The following is a 22,701-nucleotide window of genomic DNA, read 5'->3' on the forward strand; positions in this document are numbered from 1 at the left end:
CTGCTGGGAATTACCGCTTTTTAAATGCTGATGGGGCTGCAGGAGTGTCACCACACCACAAACACATGTTTAGACAGTTTTTATTGCAAAAGAAACCCACAAAGACATGACAGGAGTGTGGCTAACTGTTTGGTTTCAAAGCCTGCCACCACAAAAAAAAGAAAAAGAAAATCTGTGGCGAGAATTATCATTAATTGTTATAACCATGTAGAGAAATGTAGAGTGAAGGGTGCACAAGGCAATTTGAGAATGGACCATTATTATATTTTAATAGCATCAGTTTCTTTGTGGGCATATTAAACACTACATAGTTATTCAGTACTGCAGTATTTTCTTCTATATTGGTGCCTCTGAGTGTCTCGACAGAGAAGGATAGTAATAAATGTCTGAGTGCTGTCATGCAGGGCGATGCATCAGCAATCTTGTCATATATGTAGGAAATCCTGCATTAGTCTGCAATTGTTCATGTTTCTCTATTTCATTCCTCATTTCTTCTTCTCTTCATCCTTTTTGCCGTCTGGCTTGTTTCCCGTCTGGGAGGCCAGGGAGCCCATGGCGTTGCGGATGGCCTCGTTGTTTGGGTCGACACCCGGCAGGTTCTCCAAGACGCTCTGAAGGAACTCTGGGTCTTGCATCACGTCATAGTCATCTTCCTCCTGTTCAGTTAAGATACAGCATATATTATACACAGCTGCTATATGGAAGTTTGATTCTGCCACTAAAATTAAAAATGCACTGTCAATGTGATGTTTTGCAGGGAAACCACGGGTCCTGACATATATTCAGATGCTACTTTTACACATTCCACTTAAACACCTGAATGATGTCACAGGACCAAAAAGGACCCAAAAGGATTAATTACAAGCCCCACAGAATATCTACAGGGGTCCTGTGTTGTTTTGGTGGGATGAGAATGATTGGGCGTTGGTCCTTGGCAGAGCTTTGCAGACAGTTATCTACATGTTGTAGCTGTGCACTCTCACCAGGGGGCAGTGTCAATGATATGTATGACAGCTAGTCTGTGGGCCACTGTTTCACTATCTATTTCATAGCGTCATCACCACCAGGCTGCCCGCTGCTGGTTATTTGAAGCACTTTTGTGCAGTCACAGATCTACAGAAACTGACAGAAGCACAGGCATTTCACTTCACACACTGTCAGGATGTGGTTTTAATGTTGTGGCTCATCGGTGACCACTGTATGTATGATTTTAGCCCCATTTTGTCACCTAGAACTTTGCCAGCTCATCTAGTTTGCATGTTGTCTTATCATCTGAAGAATAGTTTGCCACGATGACACCATGCTCATACAAATGAACACAATTTAAAATAGCAAACTATTCAAAAAGACACAGGAAATACAATTTGATGCTTAAAGATGCTGAGTACATTCAGGTCCATCTCACTATTGTTAAACTTGATAGATGGATATTTATTACTGAAAGGCAAGTGCCTCCTTATATTTAATGTCTGCTAGATTGAACCCCGACTATTCAGAAACAAGCTACTTTCTTATGAAATCATTCCTCCTTCAGGTTATTAATTTAATAAGTTTTATTCGTATCGAGTCTTTGAAAGGGCTCCAGCTGTTACGTCAGTTCACATTATGTGCTGGAATAACTCGAAATATTTCCTTCCTTTATTACTTTATGAAAAGTCCCCAAAGCATGATGATTTCACATCCAACACTCAAAAATAACAGTTGCCTTAAAGCTCAATTTAAATCATTACGATGACTCACCTTGGCTGATTCAGCTGTGTCCATGGGGGCTCCTGTGTCCATTTCACCATACTCTGTTCACAAATAAGAGGATAGTTGTGCTTTATGTTCAAAAAATAAGAGTTAAAACAAATACACTGATCATAAGTGGAAGTTACCTCCTCCAGCAAGAGACATCTGCATGGCGTAGGCTATCTGCTCCTCCTCCGTCATGCTGCTGAAGTCAGGAAGCACTGCTGCACCACTCTCAGGCTGAGATACTGACATCTTCAGTAAAGCCTCCTCTGATTCTGTGTTTAAAAATAACACTTGGTTAAATCCTAATGTACTGTAATCATTTTTATCTCATAGGTAAAAATAACGATCTGTGAATCCTGCAGTCACCATCTGCGCTGGGTGTGGGCACGCCTGCCTCGGCCGCAGAAGCGGCAGCAGCTCTGCGGGCCTCTTCCTCCTGCCTCTGTCGCTGCTCCTCCATTGATACACGCAGGGCCTAAAGCAGGGGCAGCACGGTGAGATAAAAAGGCAAAGGATGGACTCAGTCCACAGGACAGGAACAAGAAAGTCACTTTTTTAAATTTGTGGCAAAGCCACAGAGTACTTGAAATATGACTGAAGTCGTGTAAAAGAATGAGTACTCTGTTTCATGTATCTGGCACAAGGGCAAGATATAGATATAAGAAAGGAAACTGTGGAGATAGTCGTCAAGTTGTCATGCAGGAAATAGTTTAAAACATCCTGCTTTTATTAACCTTAGACACGCAAGTTTCCAAAAGAGGCAGCATCGAAAATAACACCATTAATAATTTATTTCCTAAATAAACAAATGAACTAGTGTAGAAGAGCTGTCCTTTACATTTTTGGCCTCATGATTATCAGCTTTTATAAAGACGATGTCATTGATATTAAAAGTCACACATTCCTTTACTGCCATTTTAAAGACTGCTTTGGAGCGTCACACCCATTCTCTACACGTCCATCAGTTGTGCCAATAGCCACATCTGTTCTCTAGTTATGGAAGACCAAATATGAATAAGGTTCTCCTGCTGGTGTGTGTTATGGTCTTTGTCTTTACAGTGGTAGTGGGAAATAAACTCCCCAGTGTTGCTCACAAGCAGCAGTAGCTCTGTCAGCATAGGCAGGCTTTCAGTTGAGTATCTGAAAGGATTTTTAATTTTCTCCTTTTCCATGCAACTATTTTGGCACATAATATACCACCTTATCAGCTTCTCAACCCACCTCCCTATATTGCTTACCAAGGCTAGCTCTGGATCAGCACTGGGATCCACCCCAAACTCAAAGTCGCTTGCACCGAGACCCATCATAGAGCCTCCTTCCCCAGCCAGGATGGGAGAGGACAGCAGAGCATCCGCCAGACTGGGTCCTGGAGGGACTGTGACCAGGTGGGAGCCCGTCCCCTCCTTCCCATTTAGGGTATTTATAAAAGCAGTCAGCTTCTCTGTGTTCGCCTCCTGAACAAATAGTTGGAGACAGTTTGTTTAGATATAGAAGCACCAGATATGGAAATGAAAACAAAACAATACAAAAAAAAAAAAAGAAAAATGTTGGTAGGCTTTAATGCATCTCGTTTTATAGCTCTGATATGGAAGATTACCCAACAATGTCTCACCTCCTCTCCAAAGTTAATAATATCCACATTCACTTTCTCCTTTTTCAAGCGCTTTGCCATCTTCACAAGCTGAAGAATCGGTAGGTTAGGACAACAGCAGGCAGAGAAATATGCACAAACACATGAGTGCGCAGACAGCAGGAGACATTACACCTTTTGCATATAATGTGTAGTTAAAGAACACTTAACAAAAGGTCCTCACATCTTTTTCATTATCCTCCACAGGACTCCCAACAAAGGCAATGATCCTCATCTTGTGGTTTTTTCCTTGTCTGTGCTTTAGGGCCAGCTAAAGAGGGAAAGGATAAAATTATGGATCAAAAACTGCCATAAACTGGGTTTTTTTTGTTTTGAACCAGTTACTGCAGTTTACAGGTTACACACATGAGCGACTCGGATGCCTGTGCAGAAGCAAATCTTTCCTCTGGGCTGGACAGCGTGGAGTTTGGACAGGATACGGCCAGTATCCGGAGTCAGTGTGGTCAGGACTTCACAGTTACTGCAAGAAAACATACAAAAACCCAGGAGTCAACACCTTCAGTTGTTACCTTAACAGGTAATTAAATCTGACACACAATTTAATACACAACACTGTCAAATGAGTTTGTGCCAATTCCAAATAATCCCAGTAAAGTACACATTTAACAAATTAGCAGTTGGTTAATATTAATATTAAAATACTAAATATGAATTAGAATTAGCTCTGTCAAAGCAGTGTGGTGTACTAAAGAGCAGCTTTCATAAATGGCAGGTCAGACTGGTGGTTAAAGGAAGTGCTCCTCATTTAGAAACCATATGGTTTGATCGTTTTGATGTTGTGCAAATGTCTGTTTACATTAACCACGGGTTGGAAAAGAGCTAACACAGCTCACGTAACACCTGCTTATGTTTTGTATGGTTAACCAGCAAACAGTATTAAACCTCAAACCCAGCAGCAACAGGCCAGAGGTCTGAGCTATGAAGTAGGATTTTGTGTTATCCAGGTAACATCAGGGTTTTCAGTACTACAAAGACGGACCACTTACTTACTGGGTAACTTATACTGCAAATCTAACCTGCTCCGGACTAGGTCGGGTTCAAGATTAAAGAACAACAAGTATAAATCATCACCAGTACTCCAGAAAATAGCATCAGCATTCCTGGAAGATCGTTGGACTTCTTTACACAGATTGTATAAGGGCCTTAAGTTTTTTTTTTTAAATAGCATCTAAAGTCTAAATCAGCCAGTCTGTTGCCAGTACACTTATCAATAACTGTGATTGGTCAGACGCTGCCAAAAACCACTCTTGCGTTAACTTAGGGAGAGAATAACACTCTTCGTGTGACCTCTTATCCTGACTGTTAGGATAAGTGAATCCAGATAACGGAAATCTACCCTGGGTATGTTCAACTTGTTTTGTACAGGCCTTAGCTGTCACAGCCTCTACACAAAGACAACAAATGCACTTCTTTATTTAGAAGGAAGTCATTGCACTGCATCCTCTGAAGACAGCCATCATCAGTAACCATGTACGACTTAATGAAGTGTTAAGACTTTAGCCACATAATTGTTTAATGAAGAGAGAACGGCTTACTTTGCCATAGTGATGAGGCCCACGTTGTTTTCTGGATTGCTGCGTGTTTTGGAGTGGCAGACAATGTTGACAGCATCCTGCTGAGCCTGTAGCCTCGTTGGCAGGAAGTCTCCATTTCTCATGTACTCGCTGTTGTCCACACTGAAGAGGAAACATCACTTTAATGTGTACTCCATCACAAAGCTTAAGAGTTAGTAAGCGTTCACGTAATTCATTATCAGCCATAACCTACATTGGCCGAATGGGTAATATAATATATTCACCGGGAGAAGCAATAAACAAAAGTTTAGCCGCTATAAAGCGTAACAGGGTAAAAACAATCACAGCTAGCACGGCTTGCTAACGTTAGCGAGAGGTGACCCTACATATGCCGCTGGAAAACAATCAAGTAACCGCTGGTGTCAGTTAATAATTTAGGCAGAAAACACCAAACTGTAACCAGCGACATTCTGGAAATTAAGTCTCGTGGCTTGCAGGTAAATAAATACTTTAATAAGACCTCAAATCTAGGCTAACTTTAGCTACAATGACTCAGCCGGTCGATATTGCGTTAGCCGGCCCACAATCAACTGTGCATTATCAGCCTGGCTGGCAGCGACATTTACCCCATATTCAGCTCGGTGAGCCCCCTTATAAAGTAACTTACTGGTACACCTCCATATGAACCGCTAACGGGTTTATAAACACACATAAAAATACATTTGTAGAGTTCTTACCAGACCATAGTACTTTCAAGCACCATTTTGGAAACTTCTTGTTGCTTTCTGTCGTAATCCAACAAGCTCACAGATTATTGGACGACGGTTGAACAAAGCGAAATATGATTGGGCAAGTCTTGTCTCCTTCAGGTTGTAGAGAGCTAGAGAGTATAATTAGAGCTGGTCTTTACTATTTAGAAGTTCTTTGGGGAGGGGGAACTGGTTTAATAAGAATTAAACTAGTTCATACAGGCTTACCCCCGAAACATTTTCTTCGTCAAACCATTTATAGGCTTTGTCTTCAGTAATAACCTATAGATTAACTCATTTATCACCCCTGAATCATCTTTTCTTTTCGGCTGGTGCCTTTAGGGGTCGCCATCATCTATTCCTTGCATCCTCCTCTGTCACACCAGTCTTCTGCATGTCCTCATTCACTACATTTATGAATCTCTTCTGAGGTCTTCCTCTTTTCCTCCAAATTCAGCATCTTTTGTCCAGTATATCCGCTGTCCCTCCTCTACACATATCCGAAATATCACAGCCTTGCCTCTCTAACCTTGTCTCCAAATCGCTCGATCCAGCTGTCCCGCATATGTATTCATTTTTAATCTTGTCCCTTCTGGTCACTGCTAATGAAATTTTTAACATCTTTAGATATGTCAGCTCTAGTTTCAGCTCAATCTTTGCCAGCAACTCCAAATCATACATCATAGCAGGTCCCAGTACAATCTTGCAAACCTTCAAGTTCTTGCTGCTCTCCTTCTTTCACAAATCAGCCTTTATACTCAGTTCTACCCACGACACTCTGCCTGCACTCTCTTCATCTCTCTTGTGCACTCACTCATCTACCTTCACTGTAGCGTCCCTCTCATTCACAGTCACGTTTAATAATCTGAACGAATACAATTATTTCCCAACTGGCCACCACAGCAGATGAATCCAAATGTTTATTCTAAACAGTTCAGAGTAGGAAAAAAAATACAGGATGATTTAAAACAGTTACAGCAGGAGGCTTTAAAAAAAAAAAAACTGTTTCATGTCTTCAATTCAGGTTTGCCATGCTGGAGCAAGCAATTTTCAATCCACCACAATTACAAATAAACATTAGAGAGACCAGAGTAATACATACATTATATAACGCTGTAATAAATAGGGCTACGTGTGCATCTGTTTGGAACCATTAAGACTTTTATTGTCGGGACAGGGCATCACCTCAGAGTTTGGTTTAACAGTCAAGTGAATTAAATAATCTACAAATGCGGTTTGCCTTTATATAATTCCTCCTGGTGGGAAAATTGTCAACTGGTTTAAATTATTGCACAGTTTTTTCACTGAAATATGCGGTGTAAACAAAAAAGCATCCCTTAAGTTACAGTTTTCTTATATCCTTATATGCAGCTCAGCATTTTTAGACATCAAATACTTGGGAAGTATTTGCAGTTTAACATGAGCCAAACATAACGCCAAGTTAAGACATTGTACATGAGAGTAAAAACATTTTGTTTTGTGTTTTACAGTAAATATAAAGTCTACACATCCCTGTTAATATGCCAGATATTTGTGATATATAAAAATAAATAAATTAAAAAAAAATTAGATTGTTTTTCCATCTTCAGTACGACCTATAACTACACAGTTTAACTAAAACATAAACTGAAAACATAAGTGTTGACAACCTCGGATAACTGCAATCAAATTTATGTTAAGTAGTCTGCACACACCTGCCATCTTTTGATCAAAACCACATATAATTCAGATGTTCTAGTGAGATGTTCCTGATATTTACATAGCTGCATCTTAAAGTCATAGCCATTATTGTCAAATGAATGACATTGAAAGGTATCAATCAGGAGAGGGCATTAAATGTACCACAAAACACAGTGAAGACAGTCATGAACACGTGGAGAATATTTGGCAGTGGGACTGCAAAGACTGGACATCACTCTAAAATTTATGAAAAGACCAGAAGAAATGTGGTCATCTGGCAAGTAGTCTTCATGTGTCTGGGCTATGTGGTAGGGTAGGGTGGTAAAACAGAAGCCTTTTCTCACTTCCAAACATCCAAGCCTGGCTACATTTTTCAGCATTTTTCTACAGGTTGACCTAAAGGGGGCTGTGCAGAGGAGACACCCTCACAGTCTGTCAGATTTGGAGTGCTTTTTGCAAAGAAGAAAGTTGAGATGTACCCCCCCTAAAAGACTTCTGTATGCTCCAACAAACTATAAGTTTTAGTTCCACTGTACAGGTTATAGATCGCATTAAAGGTGGAAAAAAACCTGCAAATATCTTGGTATAATTTTACGTTAACATCAGCAAATCCTGGCATTTTAACAGAGGTGTGTAAGCTCTTTATCTCCACTGTAGCTTATGAAAAGGTAGGCTAGCGTCCACCTTGACACATCAGGCAGCCATCACCATTTAACTAATGAAAAAATAGCAGTTAAACCATAATAGGTACCCCTCAGTTTTCAGTCTCACTACTCTTAGCTTTACCTAACAAAATCAACACCACCGGCTCTGTTAACCCTGGATTTACAGGTCCTGCTGAGAGGTTTACAATCATAAGACAACATCAACAGATCAATATCAGAATTTAATAAGAGGTCGAGGGAAATGCTAAAGCCTGTGGGAAATTGCACCAACAAGTTATATTAAGATTGTAATAAATATAGACAAAAAATATTAGTAGCAATTAGGAAATGCTGAATGCATGAGTAAAAAGCGAATGGACAGGAATGCATAATGATAAAATAACCAAAGACAGCACATCATAAATCAGTTAGAAAGTTTATAGAAGTCGTCATATATAGTTGCAGTTTTATTTAGTTTGCTTCTGGCAGCAAATAAATGTAAATAGTGGAAAAGAAAATGCAGTACCACCAATGATTATAGTTCAGATATTCAGCAGCCAAAGCTCCTACCAACTCTATATTACTCACTTTCTTTTTTTTTGCACATCCTGCCCTTGTTTTCAGTGGCCACAAAGACCGAAAACAACAATAACACTTAAGTAGGTCCAACTATTCCACCACACATTTTGAAACGTTCATTTAGAAAAGTTTCCTGTGCTGTTAGATGTGAAAAATAAAATCACTTAAAAACTAACACAATCAATTAAAAACAAACACAAAAATCCCACACAAAGTACAGGTGACAGTCATGTCTGAATGTAGAAGTAGATGCTTTCTTTGCGCACGATGCACATCAGCAACTCGTAAACTGCTGCAGCTCCGCAACTCCATGACAACGAGGGTTCGTTTCAGGTGTTACGCTGCTCAGTGATGCTGTTCTTGTCACAAAAGCGCAACAGCATTATACCAACAGTGCACACTGTGCTGGTGTGCACTGTGTCCTGTGAAGCAGCACAAACACCCTCCAAACATATCACAAAGTTAAACACACACCTCTCTTAACACAGGATTTTCACAAAAGTTGAACTATATTGAGAGCTACTATTATAATCTAAATTGGAAAGGTCAGACTTACTGCAGGACAGTTAAAGGCCACATTAGCTTCAGCTAGGCGTAAACCACAGTGTTGAGAAAAAAAAAAGAAAAGAAAAATAGGAGTCTATTATTCTGGAGAAAAACAAAACAAGGCAAATTACATGCAACAGTAATTTTTCCATTTGTGCTGGCAGTATATATGTATATATATTAAAAAAAAACTAGTACAATATTAATTTCAATGTCCCAACTTATTACAAAAACATAGTGATTGTACCAGTTTGTACTAATGCCACAACATGCTCTTTGGTTACCTAAAGTGGTTAGGTTTAGTGTGATTCTCCTATTTCTGTTTTTCTTGCATATATAACACAAGCTTCTCTTTGCAGGTTTGGTCCGTGACACCGAAGCTGACTAACTCATTAGTTTTGCTACCGAGTACCAGTATCGGTCTCATTTGAATACAAGCCAGTCTATAGTCCACGAGCAAATACAAGTATAAAAAGAAAACATTTAAAATAACCTTCTGGCCTGAATATCACAGGTGATATTTAAGATTCACAGTCTGTAAAAGCACTCCAGGTCCACGGGAATACTTGGGTAAATAAAAAGCACAAGCTGAAGGTCTTTCGTCCAGCATGATTTGCATTCAGAGTAAGCTTTTAAAAATCAGAAGCTTACAATGCATGAATACAGTAATTTCTTTAAAAACTAAGACTTTATTTAAAACTGTGTTCTCAATCCTCATCATAAGGCTTTCCGTCAAAGCAGGTAGCACAAACACTACTCTAGACTTGGACCTTTGGGTGGGCGGCAGGCACACAGAAAAATCTGCATGAAGACGTGCTACAGCCATTTGGTCAAAAAAAAAAAAAAAAAGAAGAAGAAAGAAGCAATAAAAATAAAATAAAATAATAATAATCCCAAAAAGGACAATGACGTATATAGCCAGGCCTGAATGAAGAATCTCAGTTCTTCAATAAGGCAACATTTCCACACTAAATGCTTAACTGAGCCAAAAATGATCATTGGTTGTGACTACAGGCACTTCTCCTATGGGTTTAATAATAGTGTTCAATAACTACAGCATTACCGTGTCTGCAGTTACTAGTGTTGCGACACAACCGCCCAGTTACATTATCATATTGTGCAAAAAAAACAAAGACAACAAACAAACATTTCATATCCCTCTTGGTCCAGGAGATGCACTGCGTAATTTTTTTTTTTTTGTAAGTTCTGGTACCTCAAATCATACCAAGGGAGTTATAAGATTTCAGGAAGGCTCAGAACATCCTTCAAGTCATTCTTTTTCCTCATATCTACACCTGCAAACCAAGTGAAAGAGTATTAGTTTAAAAAAAAAGTTCAAATACGAGTAAATATTTTGATAGCAGAACCTGAGGTTTGAAATCAACTTACTGAGCAGTTGCTTGCACACGGGACTATGTCGCTGAGTGAGATTGCTTCCTCAGCACCACTTTCTTCAAGAGTCCTAGACTGAGCCCTGAAAACAACAGGAGAGTCATGAGGATGCATTTGAACCTTAACACAGTACGAGGCACTGGTTGTGGAGGTGAAAATATTAACAGAATATACACTGCATTTTTTTACAGAAAGCTTTATGAGCTAATTCGACGCTTTTTTCCATGCCTAGAATCCTGTGCTGCTTTGGGAAAATGTTGACTTTCCTGAAGTTCTGGTTAAGCCACATTTTTGTCTTCTGAGAAGGCCTCACTTCCAATCTGTGCATCAATGGGTCATTCATTTATTCCTAAGTTGATTTGCATTCCACTTTTCAAAGTGTTTCACAACTTGAACAAAAGCCACACATTAACCAAAGGATCACACGTTCATTCCAACATACACACTTCCATACACGCAAAAACAAAATACTGAAGAACACATCATGTGAAAGCTGACCTATCTAAAAAGGAGTTTAAAAATGTAGGCCTCTAATACAGCCTGAAAGAAGCACTGCATTTTGGATCACTTTAAATGGGAGAAGTAGAAGATTTCTTACTTCAGAGAAGGATATATAAAGTTCTGTTTTAGGTGAAACTAAGTGTTTCATCTTTAAAGACATTTTTGTTTGAATATGTTATTACTGTGTTGTTGAACTTTGTTTTGTTTCTGGTATTTTGTCCAGCTCTTGTGTATAAAGGTGATTCAAATACACCAGCAGGTGTGTGCACTTTATATCCAAAGCAGAACATTTAGTAGATGATTACAAGTTACTTCTGGTACTACCATATTCAGTTAGTGTAATTAGACATTAATCAATGCATTCAGATAACACTGGTGTGTTGTAGGAAAATGTGTGTGTCTGTGTGTACTGTCATAAAAGTGACAGGTGGATCGTTAATACACAAACTATTACACTATATGTCCCCTCTTACCCCTTGGGGGTGTTGTCTTCCTCGTTTTGCTTGTTCAAAGATTCTCCCCGAGTGTTAGACTGAAGACGACTTGATGGTAAAAATCTGGGGCTTCCCAAGGAGGAGATGGCAGTTTCAACAGCGCTAGCAACAGGGTTGCGTGGAGGAATGGTATCTGGGAGGAGGTCAGGACGACCTGCGAGCATAACTGGCGAGAGGGGACAAAAACGGTTTATTGCTGTGTTGAAAAAGAAGCATCTCCCATAGTGGTACATGTAAGAAGACTAAATGTTTGCAGCTGTCATGAAAAATATGAAACATAAATAGTTCCCCATAGAGAAGTTAAAGCTTCTGTGCTCTTTCATCCTCACTTTTGTCTGCTTCGCTGTCCTCTCTGGTGTCTGAACTGGCTTGATGTTGGAGCAAAGGACTCTGGGCGGTGCTGCTGCTGCTGGCTTGGGTCATCAGAGAAGGTCCAGAGCCAGCCGCTCTTTTCACAGGACCAGCTCCTGCACGGCGCTTCTTAGACGGGGAGGTCTTCACTAGATACGAGACAGAGAAACTTTGAGTCTGTGCAGTAACACTGGTGTGACAGAGTCATGTTCAGACGGAGACAACATAAACTTACATGCATTCTTTCTAAACACTGTGTTGCACATAAACTTCTGAAATCGCTCGGCATAGAAACTCGGTCTGTGCACTGATACAGTGTCCTGAAAAAAAGAAATAAAACAAGTTAAAATCTGTATTGTTAAATCATTGCAACCAAACTAGCTAGTACTAGTAAGGGTCCTTACCCCATCATGAACCAGAGCCTTCCAGGAGTGTTCAAGCTTCTTTGCCAATCTGAAAAAACACACACACACTCTGACTTGATGGTAAATGGTAACTAGACTGGTTCTTATATAGAACTTTTTCTACTCTAACTGCTCAATGCAGCTTGCCTCATTTACCCATTCGTCCAAGCACTACTTTTTCCCCCCTCTATGCTTTTCATAAAATTTAGATCCTCAAACAGAAGTATTTTCTTATCACACGCTCACTGTAGAAACATTTGAAAGTGCCCTTGTAGTTTTATCTGGATGCTGAGATCCTGTTTACTCATGTCATGTGAACTCTATTTTGGATGTTGGCCACACGCGTACACAGTGGAACAAAGAAGATCATATTTTAGTCACCACAGGTGGCGTCATGGTTACATGTTGGCAGAGATTTTCCGGTATAGATAACGTTTATTTGCACAGTTTCTAAATAAAGTAACAAAGATTCATTGCCTCACTGACCGACCGTAGTCATTCTCTACTGTCCGCTCTGACCTTTAGTGTAAAACGTCAGGTTAGCTAACGAGACAGTGTACCGGGGTTTAACACTTGATACGGTCCCTGAACGCATTCTGAACAGACAAAGACGGAAGCTGCTGCTTTCCTGTTCATGTGCTTCTTTTGTTACGTGAGCTCAATGAGGACAATAAAGTGAATTATTACCTATAAGACTGAAGAATGTCAATAATACCGATGTACACCAGCAGCCTCTCGCCTTTCAAGTTTCGTGCAGGGATTCCTCCCGTTCTGCAAACAAAAACACCTTTAGTCTTCTGTAATTCTTCTCAGACAGAAACTGGTGGGACAAGCCTGCTCGATACGATCACAGACACTCCGTCACTCACCTGTCCTCGGTTTCCATGGATCCCATGCGTCCCACCTCTGCTTGAATGGCCTCTATAGCCGTGCTGTACAGAGCCTTTTGAACTTGACCCTTTGCCCCAGCCCCCTCGTCCTCGTTGGCCTGCTCCTGACAGGCCTGATCTACGTTATGAATTCCCACCAGAAGGCTGTAATCCATAATCTTGAAACTCTGCAGGAGCTGGATGGAAATTAAGGAACATGAGTACTATAAGACCAGGAGGACATTTAGAGGGAAGACATTTTACTGATTCTATCTAAACCAACACTGTTATTATTCTGGTAGCCTCATGTTTTCACAGTTCTCACCAAGCAGTCTCTCTGGAGGGTCTTGCAAAGAGCATTGTACTTATCAGCGTCCAACGAGAGCCCTTCAGGCATGTCCTGGATGAAATCCAGGTCCTTATATGTGGGTACAGCCTTTTCTCTTTCTTTAGCCGAGGCTCGTCGCTTATAGGTAGAGCCCTTTAGATCATACTTGAGGTGCATTCGTACTGCACTAGGAAGCAGATTATTCATGACTGCAATGCGGATGTTTTTACCAGCTGATTGGACGCAATACAGCCCATAAAACTTTGGTAATAAGGTCCGCTTGTTCTGGTTCAGGTTCTAAGGCAGAAAGAAAAAGAGTAGGAGGAAGAAATATAGACAAAATGAAAAGAAACATCAGTATCAGCGTCACCAAAAGTTAAATGAATGGTTGACTTAAGTAAACTGATAAAAAAAGAAGGCAAAAGTAAACTCAGTCAGTAACAAGCATGTCGAGTGCTTTAAATGAAAACCAGACTAACTAGTTGAGAGAGACTTTAAAGACAAACAAAGCATTTTAGCAGCTCAAGAAAACAATGTAGGAACAATATTTGACTACAGAGTGTTACTTCAGTAACTGTAAATACGGCCTCATAGTTCCCGTCTTGCACCAACCCGTTTGGCTGCATTTTACATCCATGGCTATCCAGATGTGACCTTTGATATTTTGCCTCAAGACAAAATGACAGCTTCTGATTTTATTGTGTTAGTTGACATGTTTTGTAAAGTCACAGTACCAAATCTAATCATGTCGTCCTTCAATCCAAAGAAACATATCTGCAAAATTTCTCAGGACACTCCTATTGTGAAATTTTACTAGAATGCAACAATTAACACACGTGAGGTGAAAGCTGATCTTTGGCCGTTAAATTCTAATCAGTTCCTTGAGTTAAAGTTGATAATGAATAAAATTCCCAGAAGGAGTACCAAGGGATATCATGATAATAATCGTAGGTGGAGTACATGAGGACAACATAAAAACATAATGCCCACAGCTATGGCAGTTGCAGACTAACAAAACAACTGCAGATTAGTTTTAAGGGTAGCAAAGCGTCGCTGTAAAAGCGCCACTGATATCCAAGACCTTGCATTTGATAGTGATAACAGGATGATGATTAGGACATTTTGTGACCATCAAATCATACCATGAAGTATCCAGGCAGCAGTTTCTGCAGAAATTCTGCCTCTTTGTGCTGCACCGTCTTGATGATATACTCATCATCTCTAGAGACGTAGAACAAAGATCCACTCGCCCCGGAGTTGGACAGCTCGATCAGCGACTCGTTACACAGAGAATACTATAAACACAACATAAAAAACGGTCTTTACACATGTGATTAAAAGCAAAAAAAACACAGTCTTATTGCTACATTTTACACATGAATGCTGACTGAAGCCATGTTCTCACTACAAAGCATACAGAGTTTGGTTTGGGCGAGAGGCAGGACCTGGAGGGAGCATGCAGGAGGCAGAAAACATGAAATATCCAAATATCTCCAATATCTGTCAGTCTAAAAAAGTTTAAATATACATTTAATCAATGTGATATCTTAATAGAGGCCAAAGAAGTGCAATTTCAACAGCAGGTCTCCGTTTTTCTACATGATAATGAAATACTGCTGTAGTAAATTAAAGAAATCTGTCAGCATGCTTCTTTAGGCTTAAACTGTAAGAAGTAAATGTGTAAAATTACAGATATCTATAATTGAATTTTCTTTAGTGTAGTATGAATGATGATGGGAGAGGTCTTGATCAGTAGGAAAAGCTGTAAAACTTCTAAATATACAGTTGAAAATTATGCCCTCTTTCACATTTTTTCCAAAATCGGTGGTCCAAATTGGAATTGTCACCAGTCCAATTCTGGCCCCCAGCCTTACATTTGACACCCCTACTTTAAAACCGTAAGAACAGCATCTCCACTCCTCTCCTGTGTCAATACTCCATTATTCACACTTCCCTAGTCACAGTTACTCAAACACTCCTTTTTCCCCAAAAGTGAACTGCTCTCTTTCCTCAGAAATATTTTGGACAACAATTGCTGATTATACAAGAATACCATGTAGTCATCGGGCCGGATGCCAAACATCTCTCTGAAGTAACGGAAGGCCATCGGGGCGTATGTTTTGAACCTGAAGTCTCCATAGTGGTGTGCCGGTGTCAGGTTACTACCCTCACTGCAGGTCACAAACAGAGGAGCACAAGATTATTTTCCACACAGCTTCAAAGTAGGCTTGCAGAAGTAAAATATCCTGATCCTGTCTGCACACAGGGCAGACACACATTTCATTTCCTTTACAAACTAATTCATCGTTACAAACTGACCAGGGGAAGAAGATGCTCTCCACCACCTCAAAGTCCTGCAGCAGCACATCTCTTTCAGGTTTTTGACTTAAGCTGCCTATCGTGTGCGTGATGCCTAACTGGATAGCACCTTTCAGAGCTGATGACGTTGTCTGGAAGAAAGGAAACTTACATGTATCAAATGCAACAAATGCATTTCAAAGTGAATACTTCAAGAAATTAAGTGGCATAGGGACTTGCAAGCTTTGGCAGGTGGGAGACACTTTTTATTTCAGACATTTCACTAAAGATTAATAGATAGGTTAACTCAAAAGGTTCACCAAACAGAGCCCATGTTTACTGTTAGGTGGGGTGGTGGTGATGGTACAAACACACTCAACATTCAACATTCAGCTGAGAGGCAAATCTCTACTGGGACCAATGTTCAGTTTGCTTTCATTTTCACTTGCTATGTGGTCAGGTATAAATGTAAAGCCTACAATGGTTTAAAAAGGAGGAAAATATTCAGGTTTGGTTCAAATGTACTCTAAACAGTGTGAAGTACCACCACATCAAAAAGTGCCAGCACAAGTGCACATTTTACAAGTGCTTGTTCGCATGGCCATTAGTGGCTGCATTTTCAAGTCCACCATTTATGCTTTCTCATATGCATGGTTACAGTGGTTGTTACTTCTATTAAACATGTACAAAGCTTCAGCTTCCTTTAACCTGACATCCCTAATATGTTCATATCAAGCTTGTCTGTGAGCACAGTAGCCCACCCACCTGCCGTTCAAGCATGCTGTTTAGGAGAGGAGGCCAATAAGAAGGGAGTCGGCTAAAGGAAGAAAGAAGGAAGTTTAGGCATTAGTCACACAGGCCTTGACTGGTTAATGACCCATCTGGAAACCTCTAGTCACTTGGAAAACTGTGTATACCCCGACAGGTTGAAAAGCGGTTGCTGAATGTCGCATGGTGAACTCACTTGCAAAGAAGATGCTGCACCAAAAACCTCTTTGTGACTGCTTTGCTCACCTGGAGTTGGCACAGAGGAAACCAGCTTGTCTGCAAATACTCGCTATTTAGTTGAAAGAAGTGCAACACAAGCTGGAAACGGAGACCATTTGTCTTAAAAGTAAAAGTCGTCCAAACAAAGCAAGTCACGAATGGTCTCCGTTTCCATTTTGCACTTTTCGCAGTTTCACTCCCACTTAGCGAGCAGTTTGTAAGGGTTTGCGCACAAGATGGTGCCGTCCATGCAAAAATGACCAAAGCAATCTGAAAGATGCTTGTGTTGCAGCCCTGCATACATTTTTGCAACCAAAGTGACTTCAAGCAAATTCCAGCAACCGCCCACAGATTACACACACTTTCCTTGTGACCGGTAGTTGCCAGGGGTCACTGACCAGTGTCTTGGCCTATGCGAATTGGGAAACTTCACCTTCACACCAACTTCCCAGCAGCTGGCAGCAGCCTCCAGTAAACCGGTTGGGGAATACTCACAAACAGGTACTTCATTACCTTTTCTATTGGTCTAGGCCTGTCTGACTGGGGCCTTAAACAGTGTGTTTCAAACAGTGAATGAACAAACGGCTGTTCCAAGGTCCATTATAGGATAAAATAGGGTTATCTTAAAATATGGAACACTGTTTTGGTGGACTTCACAAATTGTAGGAAATGTAACTATAGCTCCCAACAGCCTGTAGAAACACCCTGTGGGTGTCAAGTTCAACTGAATAATCACAAAGAAGTCCCACAATGAGGTTTGAAGAGAGGGAAAAGACACAGAGCACTTGCGTTATAAGGATTTCCGCTTCTAGCAGTAAGCGGAGAGCACTTATTCAAGAAGGCAGGACAGATTAGATCATATGTGTGGGTGATGAAGGGTTAAGCTAATGGCAATAAAAAGAGAGTGCTGTGCGTTTCACAGGCCAGAATAGTGAGCGGCAGACAAACCAAGGCACAGATTTATAAATTTTGAGATTACACTACTATCACTATTTTACAAGCCAAATAATTCATTAACTCATCAAGAGAACAATTGGAAGAGGAAAAGATAATGAAAGTTTTTGTAAGATGCAGCTCTACAGAGAGAGTGAAAAAATGTGCATAAGTCTGCAGTGGCTGATCCCCAACCTTCTTGTACGTCGTCTCCCCAGTGGGATCGATTCCACGATGCCCGATTTTTTTCAAAGCCTGAGATGTGCTAGCACTTGGACCCTGTCAGTATAAACATGGCACAAAACAGAATTACAAGAGGAAAAGAACTCATTGTAAGTGCAGGAACATGTAATATTCTCACGATTCAAACAGGAAGGCACAAATGACCTGTCAGCAGAATACGGGCTAATCCCAAACTGCTTATGGGGAAAGAAATGTGCAATTGCTAACTGACCGAGACAGATTTTCAGTTTCTTCCCCACAAATTCCCTCATTTCTCACCTCAGCTGAAGCATTTTTTCGAGACCCATTCAAGTCTGGAATCAGAAAGAAAGACATAATGTTACACAGGAAATTACACACACACACACACACACACACACACGCACGCACAGGACAGGAAATGAGCAGATAAGGCAAACAGTTATTACAGTGGATGCAGTAATGTCAAACAACACAGACGGAAACAGCTTCTACCATTCCCTAACGCTGAAAATAGAGAGTGCAGCTGAACATGCAGACACACCTCAAACATTACCTCTGAAAGAAGACAGTTTCCTCCAGAACTGACTCTGCAGGTCTTTGTGTGCAATGGAAGGAATTAGATAAGGATGCTATTAAAGTGAGTTCATACAAAGCCGGTGAATTTCCTGATGTGTATTACACTGTAATATTACTGGTGTTTGAACTTAATGACACTTAGCTTCCGTTCATCTTTAAGGAAACACACTTGTGAAAGTGACACAACATCATGATGTCTGCAATTCACTTTCCTTAAAACATTTATTATGTATATTACAGCACCATTTCCAAAACAGCTGGGACACTGTGTTGACACAAAAATTTTTTGTTTTTTTTAACAAATATGTTTATTCTGAATTTGATTAACGCAACAAATATCAACAAGGTTCAGACAACATCACCAGACGACTGTAATAAGGAAGATGACTGGCCATTAATTTGCAGAACTAAAGCTGGGGAGGGGTTTGCCAATATTTCTAATCTACACAAGAAGCGATATTAAATGCCTGTCATCTTCAATGCTCAGACAGCAATGCAATAAAGGCAAGCACAATCCTGTTGTGAACAACCCTCATAAAATTCATTATCAGTGTACACAACTGCTGTATCCACAAATAAAACTAAGACAACAAACACATTTATTTTAAATCCAGAAAGGCTTTTGCTTGCTCTAGGCCTGAGCTCAAAACTGACTATTGAGAGTTTCTCCAGCATGTCAAACATTTTGGAGCTTTTTGGCTTTCAGTTAAAGGAAATTTGCCAGGACTGTGATAATAGAACCAATAAAAATAATAATAATGATGATGATTATGTCAAAGGTATGAAATCTATAATAAAACACACAAGATTGGAGACTTAAGCACCAACAAAACCAGACGGAGTTCCTCATGCAAGTCACTCCACCATCAAGAACCCCGAACAGCAAACACTCGATGACCTTTCATGTTTAAGCATGAGGTGGGGCCAGTTAACAGGCTTCTATACAGGGACAGCAGTTGCAGTATGTTTAAATGTAATGCACGTGACCTTGGTTATTAAAATGCATTTAAATACACTAACTTCGCTTGGGTTTATAAGTCTGGCTGCTGCATTTTGAACAATCTAAAGACTGTACAATGATTTGTGATTGATACCTGCTAAAATAATTACAATAATCCAAATGAGAGGAAATAAAAGCAAGAATGATAGTCTTAGTGCCACTAAAACTGAGTATCGATCTTGTGATATTTCAAAAATGGTAGAAGCACTGGGAGACACTTCTCAAAACTGAGGCTAGAATCAACTAAGAAAAGAGCTGATGCTTGGATCCACCTTATTTGACCAATAATAAACAACTTCTATTTTGTTTAATCTCAGCTTCATTTTTTTTTAATAGCACACATCTATTTTTGATTTCAGTTAAACAATTTGTAAGAATGGCAAAGTTTGTGGGTACTTTTTATAAGATTTAATTTACTCTAACTTTGTTTGTGAAATGGCCAAAACCAACAGGAAAATACTCAGACCTCTGTTGACAAAGATAACAAAGACTTTTTGCCTTCACTATATATGGACCGGTTATGTTTAGGTTCATAGCCCCATCCCCAAAGCCCATTGTAAGCCTCCTGCTGCCTGTGGTCTGGCAAATCAAAATGCGAAATCCTTTTTGGATAGCATGAATGCCTCATCCTCTGAGTTCAGGGAGGGAAAGACCATTCAGACTGCTATCAGTTCAAAAAGCCAAAATCGGTACTGGTATGGGAGGGCATTAGCTCACAAGGCAGGGTTAACTCACACATGTGTGAAAGCATCATTAATATACCAATTTTTCTCGCTACATACGCAGCTAGAAAGACAGCTAGTTTTGAAAGAGGTCCTTGTTTAATCCAGTAAGGACTTATTATTATTATTACTGCAGTTCCAACACCCACTAACAAAAATGTGGCATTAGAAAATGTAAAACTAGTCAAAGGAGGCCAAAATCTCTTGTTTCAACACTTTATTATTCACACTTCCCTAATTTCAGTTCCGGTTACTCATCGCTCCTTTCTTCTTACAGTCAACAACTGGTTTCCTTTCTTCAGAGTCTATGCTGTTCTTGTACATTTCCATAGAACGGATGCTGAGTAACAACATTTTTCTGGAGTAGTGACAGCAGTGACAGGGTGTATATAAAAGTGTTCAGAGGGATAGAAATAGTGTGAAACTGTTGTGCAGCTGAATTCCTGTGTTAAGCAATAAGGAGAAAACAGTATGTTTTCATAACTAGAGCAGTCAGTGTTAAACATCCTCCTGTCCCAAATGAGTTGATGGCATCAAATTCAAAATGATTATATATTTCTACGTTTACATTTAACACAATGGCACAAAACTTCTGGAAAAGCGCTCGTTTTAATCTTTAATAAAGTGAGGCAAGTACGTAAACTTTCTGTGAAGCATGAGATCCATGTACTTTGTCCTGCAAACCACTTTTTTTTTAAAGATCAAATCAAGGACAGCCAGAAACATCTGATTTAGGATGTAATTATGTACTCGGGCCAAGAAAAGTGGCCTTTGTACTCAGTTAAAGTTTTGTTTTGTTTTTTTTACCTCAGATGCTCTGATGAAAACTTTGTGTCATAAATCTACTGTGATGTGAGGTAAATAAACATATTTTTTCCATTTTCTTTCCTTTTTAGTACACATTAAAGGAACAGTTAAGACATTCTGGGAAGTACTTTTATTTGCTTTCTTCTTCTTTTATTTGAGATGCCCCAAATTTACTGAAGACAAAAAAAAAGGTTGTCTTTTAACCTATTAAGGACTCTGTTAAATGGCTTCAATTATACATCTATATTGATTGTAATGATTGAAGTATTTAAAATATGCCTGTGTACAACATGCATAAGTCAACATAATTAAGCATAGTTTACATGCGTGATGTCAGGTAAGCATTTTTGGCTACTCCTCTATTATCCCCAGGTGGTCCCATATGAATGGACCCCCACCTCTTTATCTTGAGTACACTACCATGTGAGACCTAACCGTGGGTCATGTCTCAGAAATAAGTCATTGCTTATTTCTGAGACATGCCTTGAGAAGTGAATCTGTATGAAGCAATTAAAGTTATTTCAGGCTATATGTTGTATGCACTGGCACGAAAGGTGGTGTATTACAACACAGTACTTACTGCCAGTCTGGCCCTGTAGCCCTGGAGGCTCTTCTGCAGCTGTGGCCATTCAGACAAGAAACTACACTCTGGACTTGCTTTGGAGGAAACTGGGGGTCTTTATTCACCCCTTAGCTTCAAATGTATCGGTGACGTCAGTTCAGCAAGGCGTGGACCTGTGTGGAAAAAATGCCCAGCTCAAGAACAGTAAACACTCTACATGATTTCATGCTAGAAATACCAACAACAGCCACGTTGAACAGCTCTGCTGATGGAGACAAAGGTGACATAAACAGGCGGCAGCTTCCTACCAAAAGCGACTAAGCATCGAGTAGGCTATTAAGTAAATTAACTTTTTTTTAAAAACACACACACACACACAACAACACAGAGAGGCTAATGCGTGTTGTGACATGTTAATGTGGGAGATACCGAAACGTCTGAGCAGCGCTATTCAACTGAACATAGGCGACAACGCTAGCTGCCGCTGCTTTAACTTTTCTAACTTTAACCACACAGATAAGTCTCGACAATACACACAAAACATTAAACTTACCAGAAAATCGTGTTTAGACGTTCTTATAGCTTCTAATTAAATTAAAAAAATACTTTTTATTCTTTTATAAAGGCGGTGTTTTCCTCAAAACAAATAAACAAGGAAGCAATGCGGAAGCGGCAGTTTTGTTTGGGCTGCTAGTCTGGGCAAGAACAGCATTTCCGGTGGGGAAATATTTCAGAATAACATAGGCACTTTCAAAATAAAATAACACCACCCCATGATTTAGGAACCTCCTAAAATTAATGTAAAAAAGGTGGGGAAAACAAGAAAAATAACTTAATCTAAAGAATTAGTTAAGAAACTTTGTAGTGGGAATAATAAGAAATGCAAAAGTAGCTATTTTTAAAAACGTAGAAGAGAGAAATAACTTATTTGTACTGCTAAACAGCATTTTAAAAAGGTAGAAGTAGCAATATTATCATGTAGTAAAATTGTTTTGTTCAAAATGTTATACATTAGGAATAAAATGTAGTTGAAGTATCAAAATTTAAGTTGAATGACGTATTAATGAAGGCTAATGACTTGATTTAGTGTTTCATGATCACACATACAGTGACATTTACTTTTGTGGTTAGTCATGCAGAAACCTTTGTCTCTGTTCTTTTATTGTGGAAAAA

At 39.7% G+C, this 22,701-nt stretch overlaps 2 protein-coding genes across 2 annotated transcripts; both read right to left on the minus strand.

Annotated features, from left to right (window-relative positions):
• Positions 1 to 64: 64 nt before the first annotated feature.
• LOC120726399 (26S proteasome non-ATPase regulatory subunit 4) lies at positions 65 to 5,772 on the minus strand. The gene is made up of 10 exons (XM_040019951.1): positions 5,640 to 5,772; positions 4,924 to 5,064; positions 3,734 to 3,848; positions 3,552 to 3,638; positions 3,350 to 3,418; positions 2,976 to 3,191; positions 2,104 to 2,212; positions 1,878 to 2,009; positions 1,741 to 1,793; positions 65 to 656 (listed from the first exon to the last, which is right to left on the minus strand). The coding sequence occupies exons 1-10, from the start codon at positions 5,663 to 5,665 to the stop codon at positions 486 to 488; spliced, it is 1,119 nt and encodes a 372-aa protein (XP_039875885.1). The 5' UTR covers positions 5,666 to 5,772; the 3' UTR covers positions 65 to 485.
• Positions 5,773 to 6,558: 786 nt separating this feature from the next.
• On the minus strand, positions 6,559 to 22,238 carry LOC120726396 (phosphatidylinositol 4-phosphate 5-kinase type-1 alpha-like). Its single transcript, XM_040019944.1, has 16 exons — positions 22,082 to 22,238; positions 21,547 to 21,701; positions 18,159 to 18,193; positions 17,853 to 17,936; positions 15,759 to 15,889; positions 15,493 to 15,610; positions 14,582 to 14,734; positions 13,437 to 13,736; positions 13,112 to 13,308; positions 12,930 to 13,013; positions 12,243 to 12,291; positions 12,074 to 12,158; positions 11,817 to 11,987; positions 11,467 to 11,653; positions 10,490 to 10,574; positions 6,559 to 10,395 (listed from the first exon to the last, which is right to left on the minus strand). The coding sequence occupies exons 2-16, from the start codon at positions 21,593 to 21,595 to the stop codon at positions 10,390 to 10,392; spliced, it is 1,734 nt and encodes a 577-aa protein (XP_039875878.1). The 5' UTR covers positions 21,596 to 21,701; positions 22,082 to 22,238; the 3' UTR covers positions 6,559 to 10,389.
• Between the last annotated feature and the right edge of the window lie 463 nt (positions 22,239 to 22,701).

The sequence above is a fragment of the Simochromis diagramma genome, unplaced genomic scaffold (genome assembly GCF_900408965.1).
Source record: "Simochromis diagramma unplaced genomic scaffold, fSimDia1.1 OVJJ01000753.1, whole genome shotgun sequence".
Lineage (NCBI taxonomy): Eukaryota > Metazoa > Chordata > Actinopteri > Cichliformes > Cichlidae > Simochromis > Simochromis diagramma.

Coding starts and splice junctions, on each gene's coding strand:
- LOC120726399 (XM_040019951.1), bottom strand. CDS start 5,665: ATGGTGCTTGAAAGTACTATGGTCTG. Junction 5,065..5,639: donor CTTGAAAGTACTATGGTCTG/GTAAGAACTCTA, acceptor TTTCCTCTTCAG/TGTGGACAACAGCGAGTACA. Junction 3,419..3,551: donor TGGAGGATAATGAAAAAGAT/GTGAGGACCTTT, acceptor CCGATTCTTCAG/CTTGTGAAGATGGCAAAGCG.
- LOC120726396 (XM_040019944.1), bottom strand. CDS start 21,595: ATGGCCACAGCTGCAGAAGAGCCTCCAGGGCTACAGGGCCAGACTGGC. Junction 12,159..12,242: donor AGGCTCTGGTTCATGATGGG/GTAAGGACCCTT, acceptor TCTTTTTTTCAG/GACACTGTATCAGTGCACAG. Junction 11,988..12,073: donor AGTGTTTAGAAAGAATGCAT/GTAAGTTTATGT, acceptor TCTCGTATCTAG/TGAAGACCTCCCCGTCTAAG.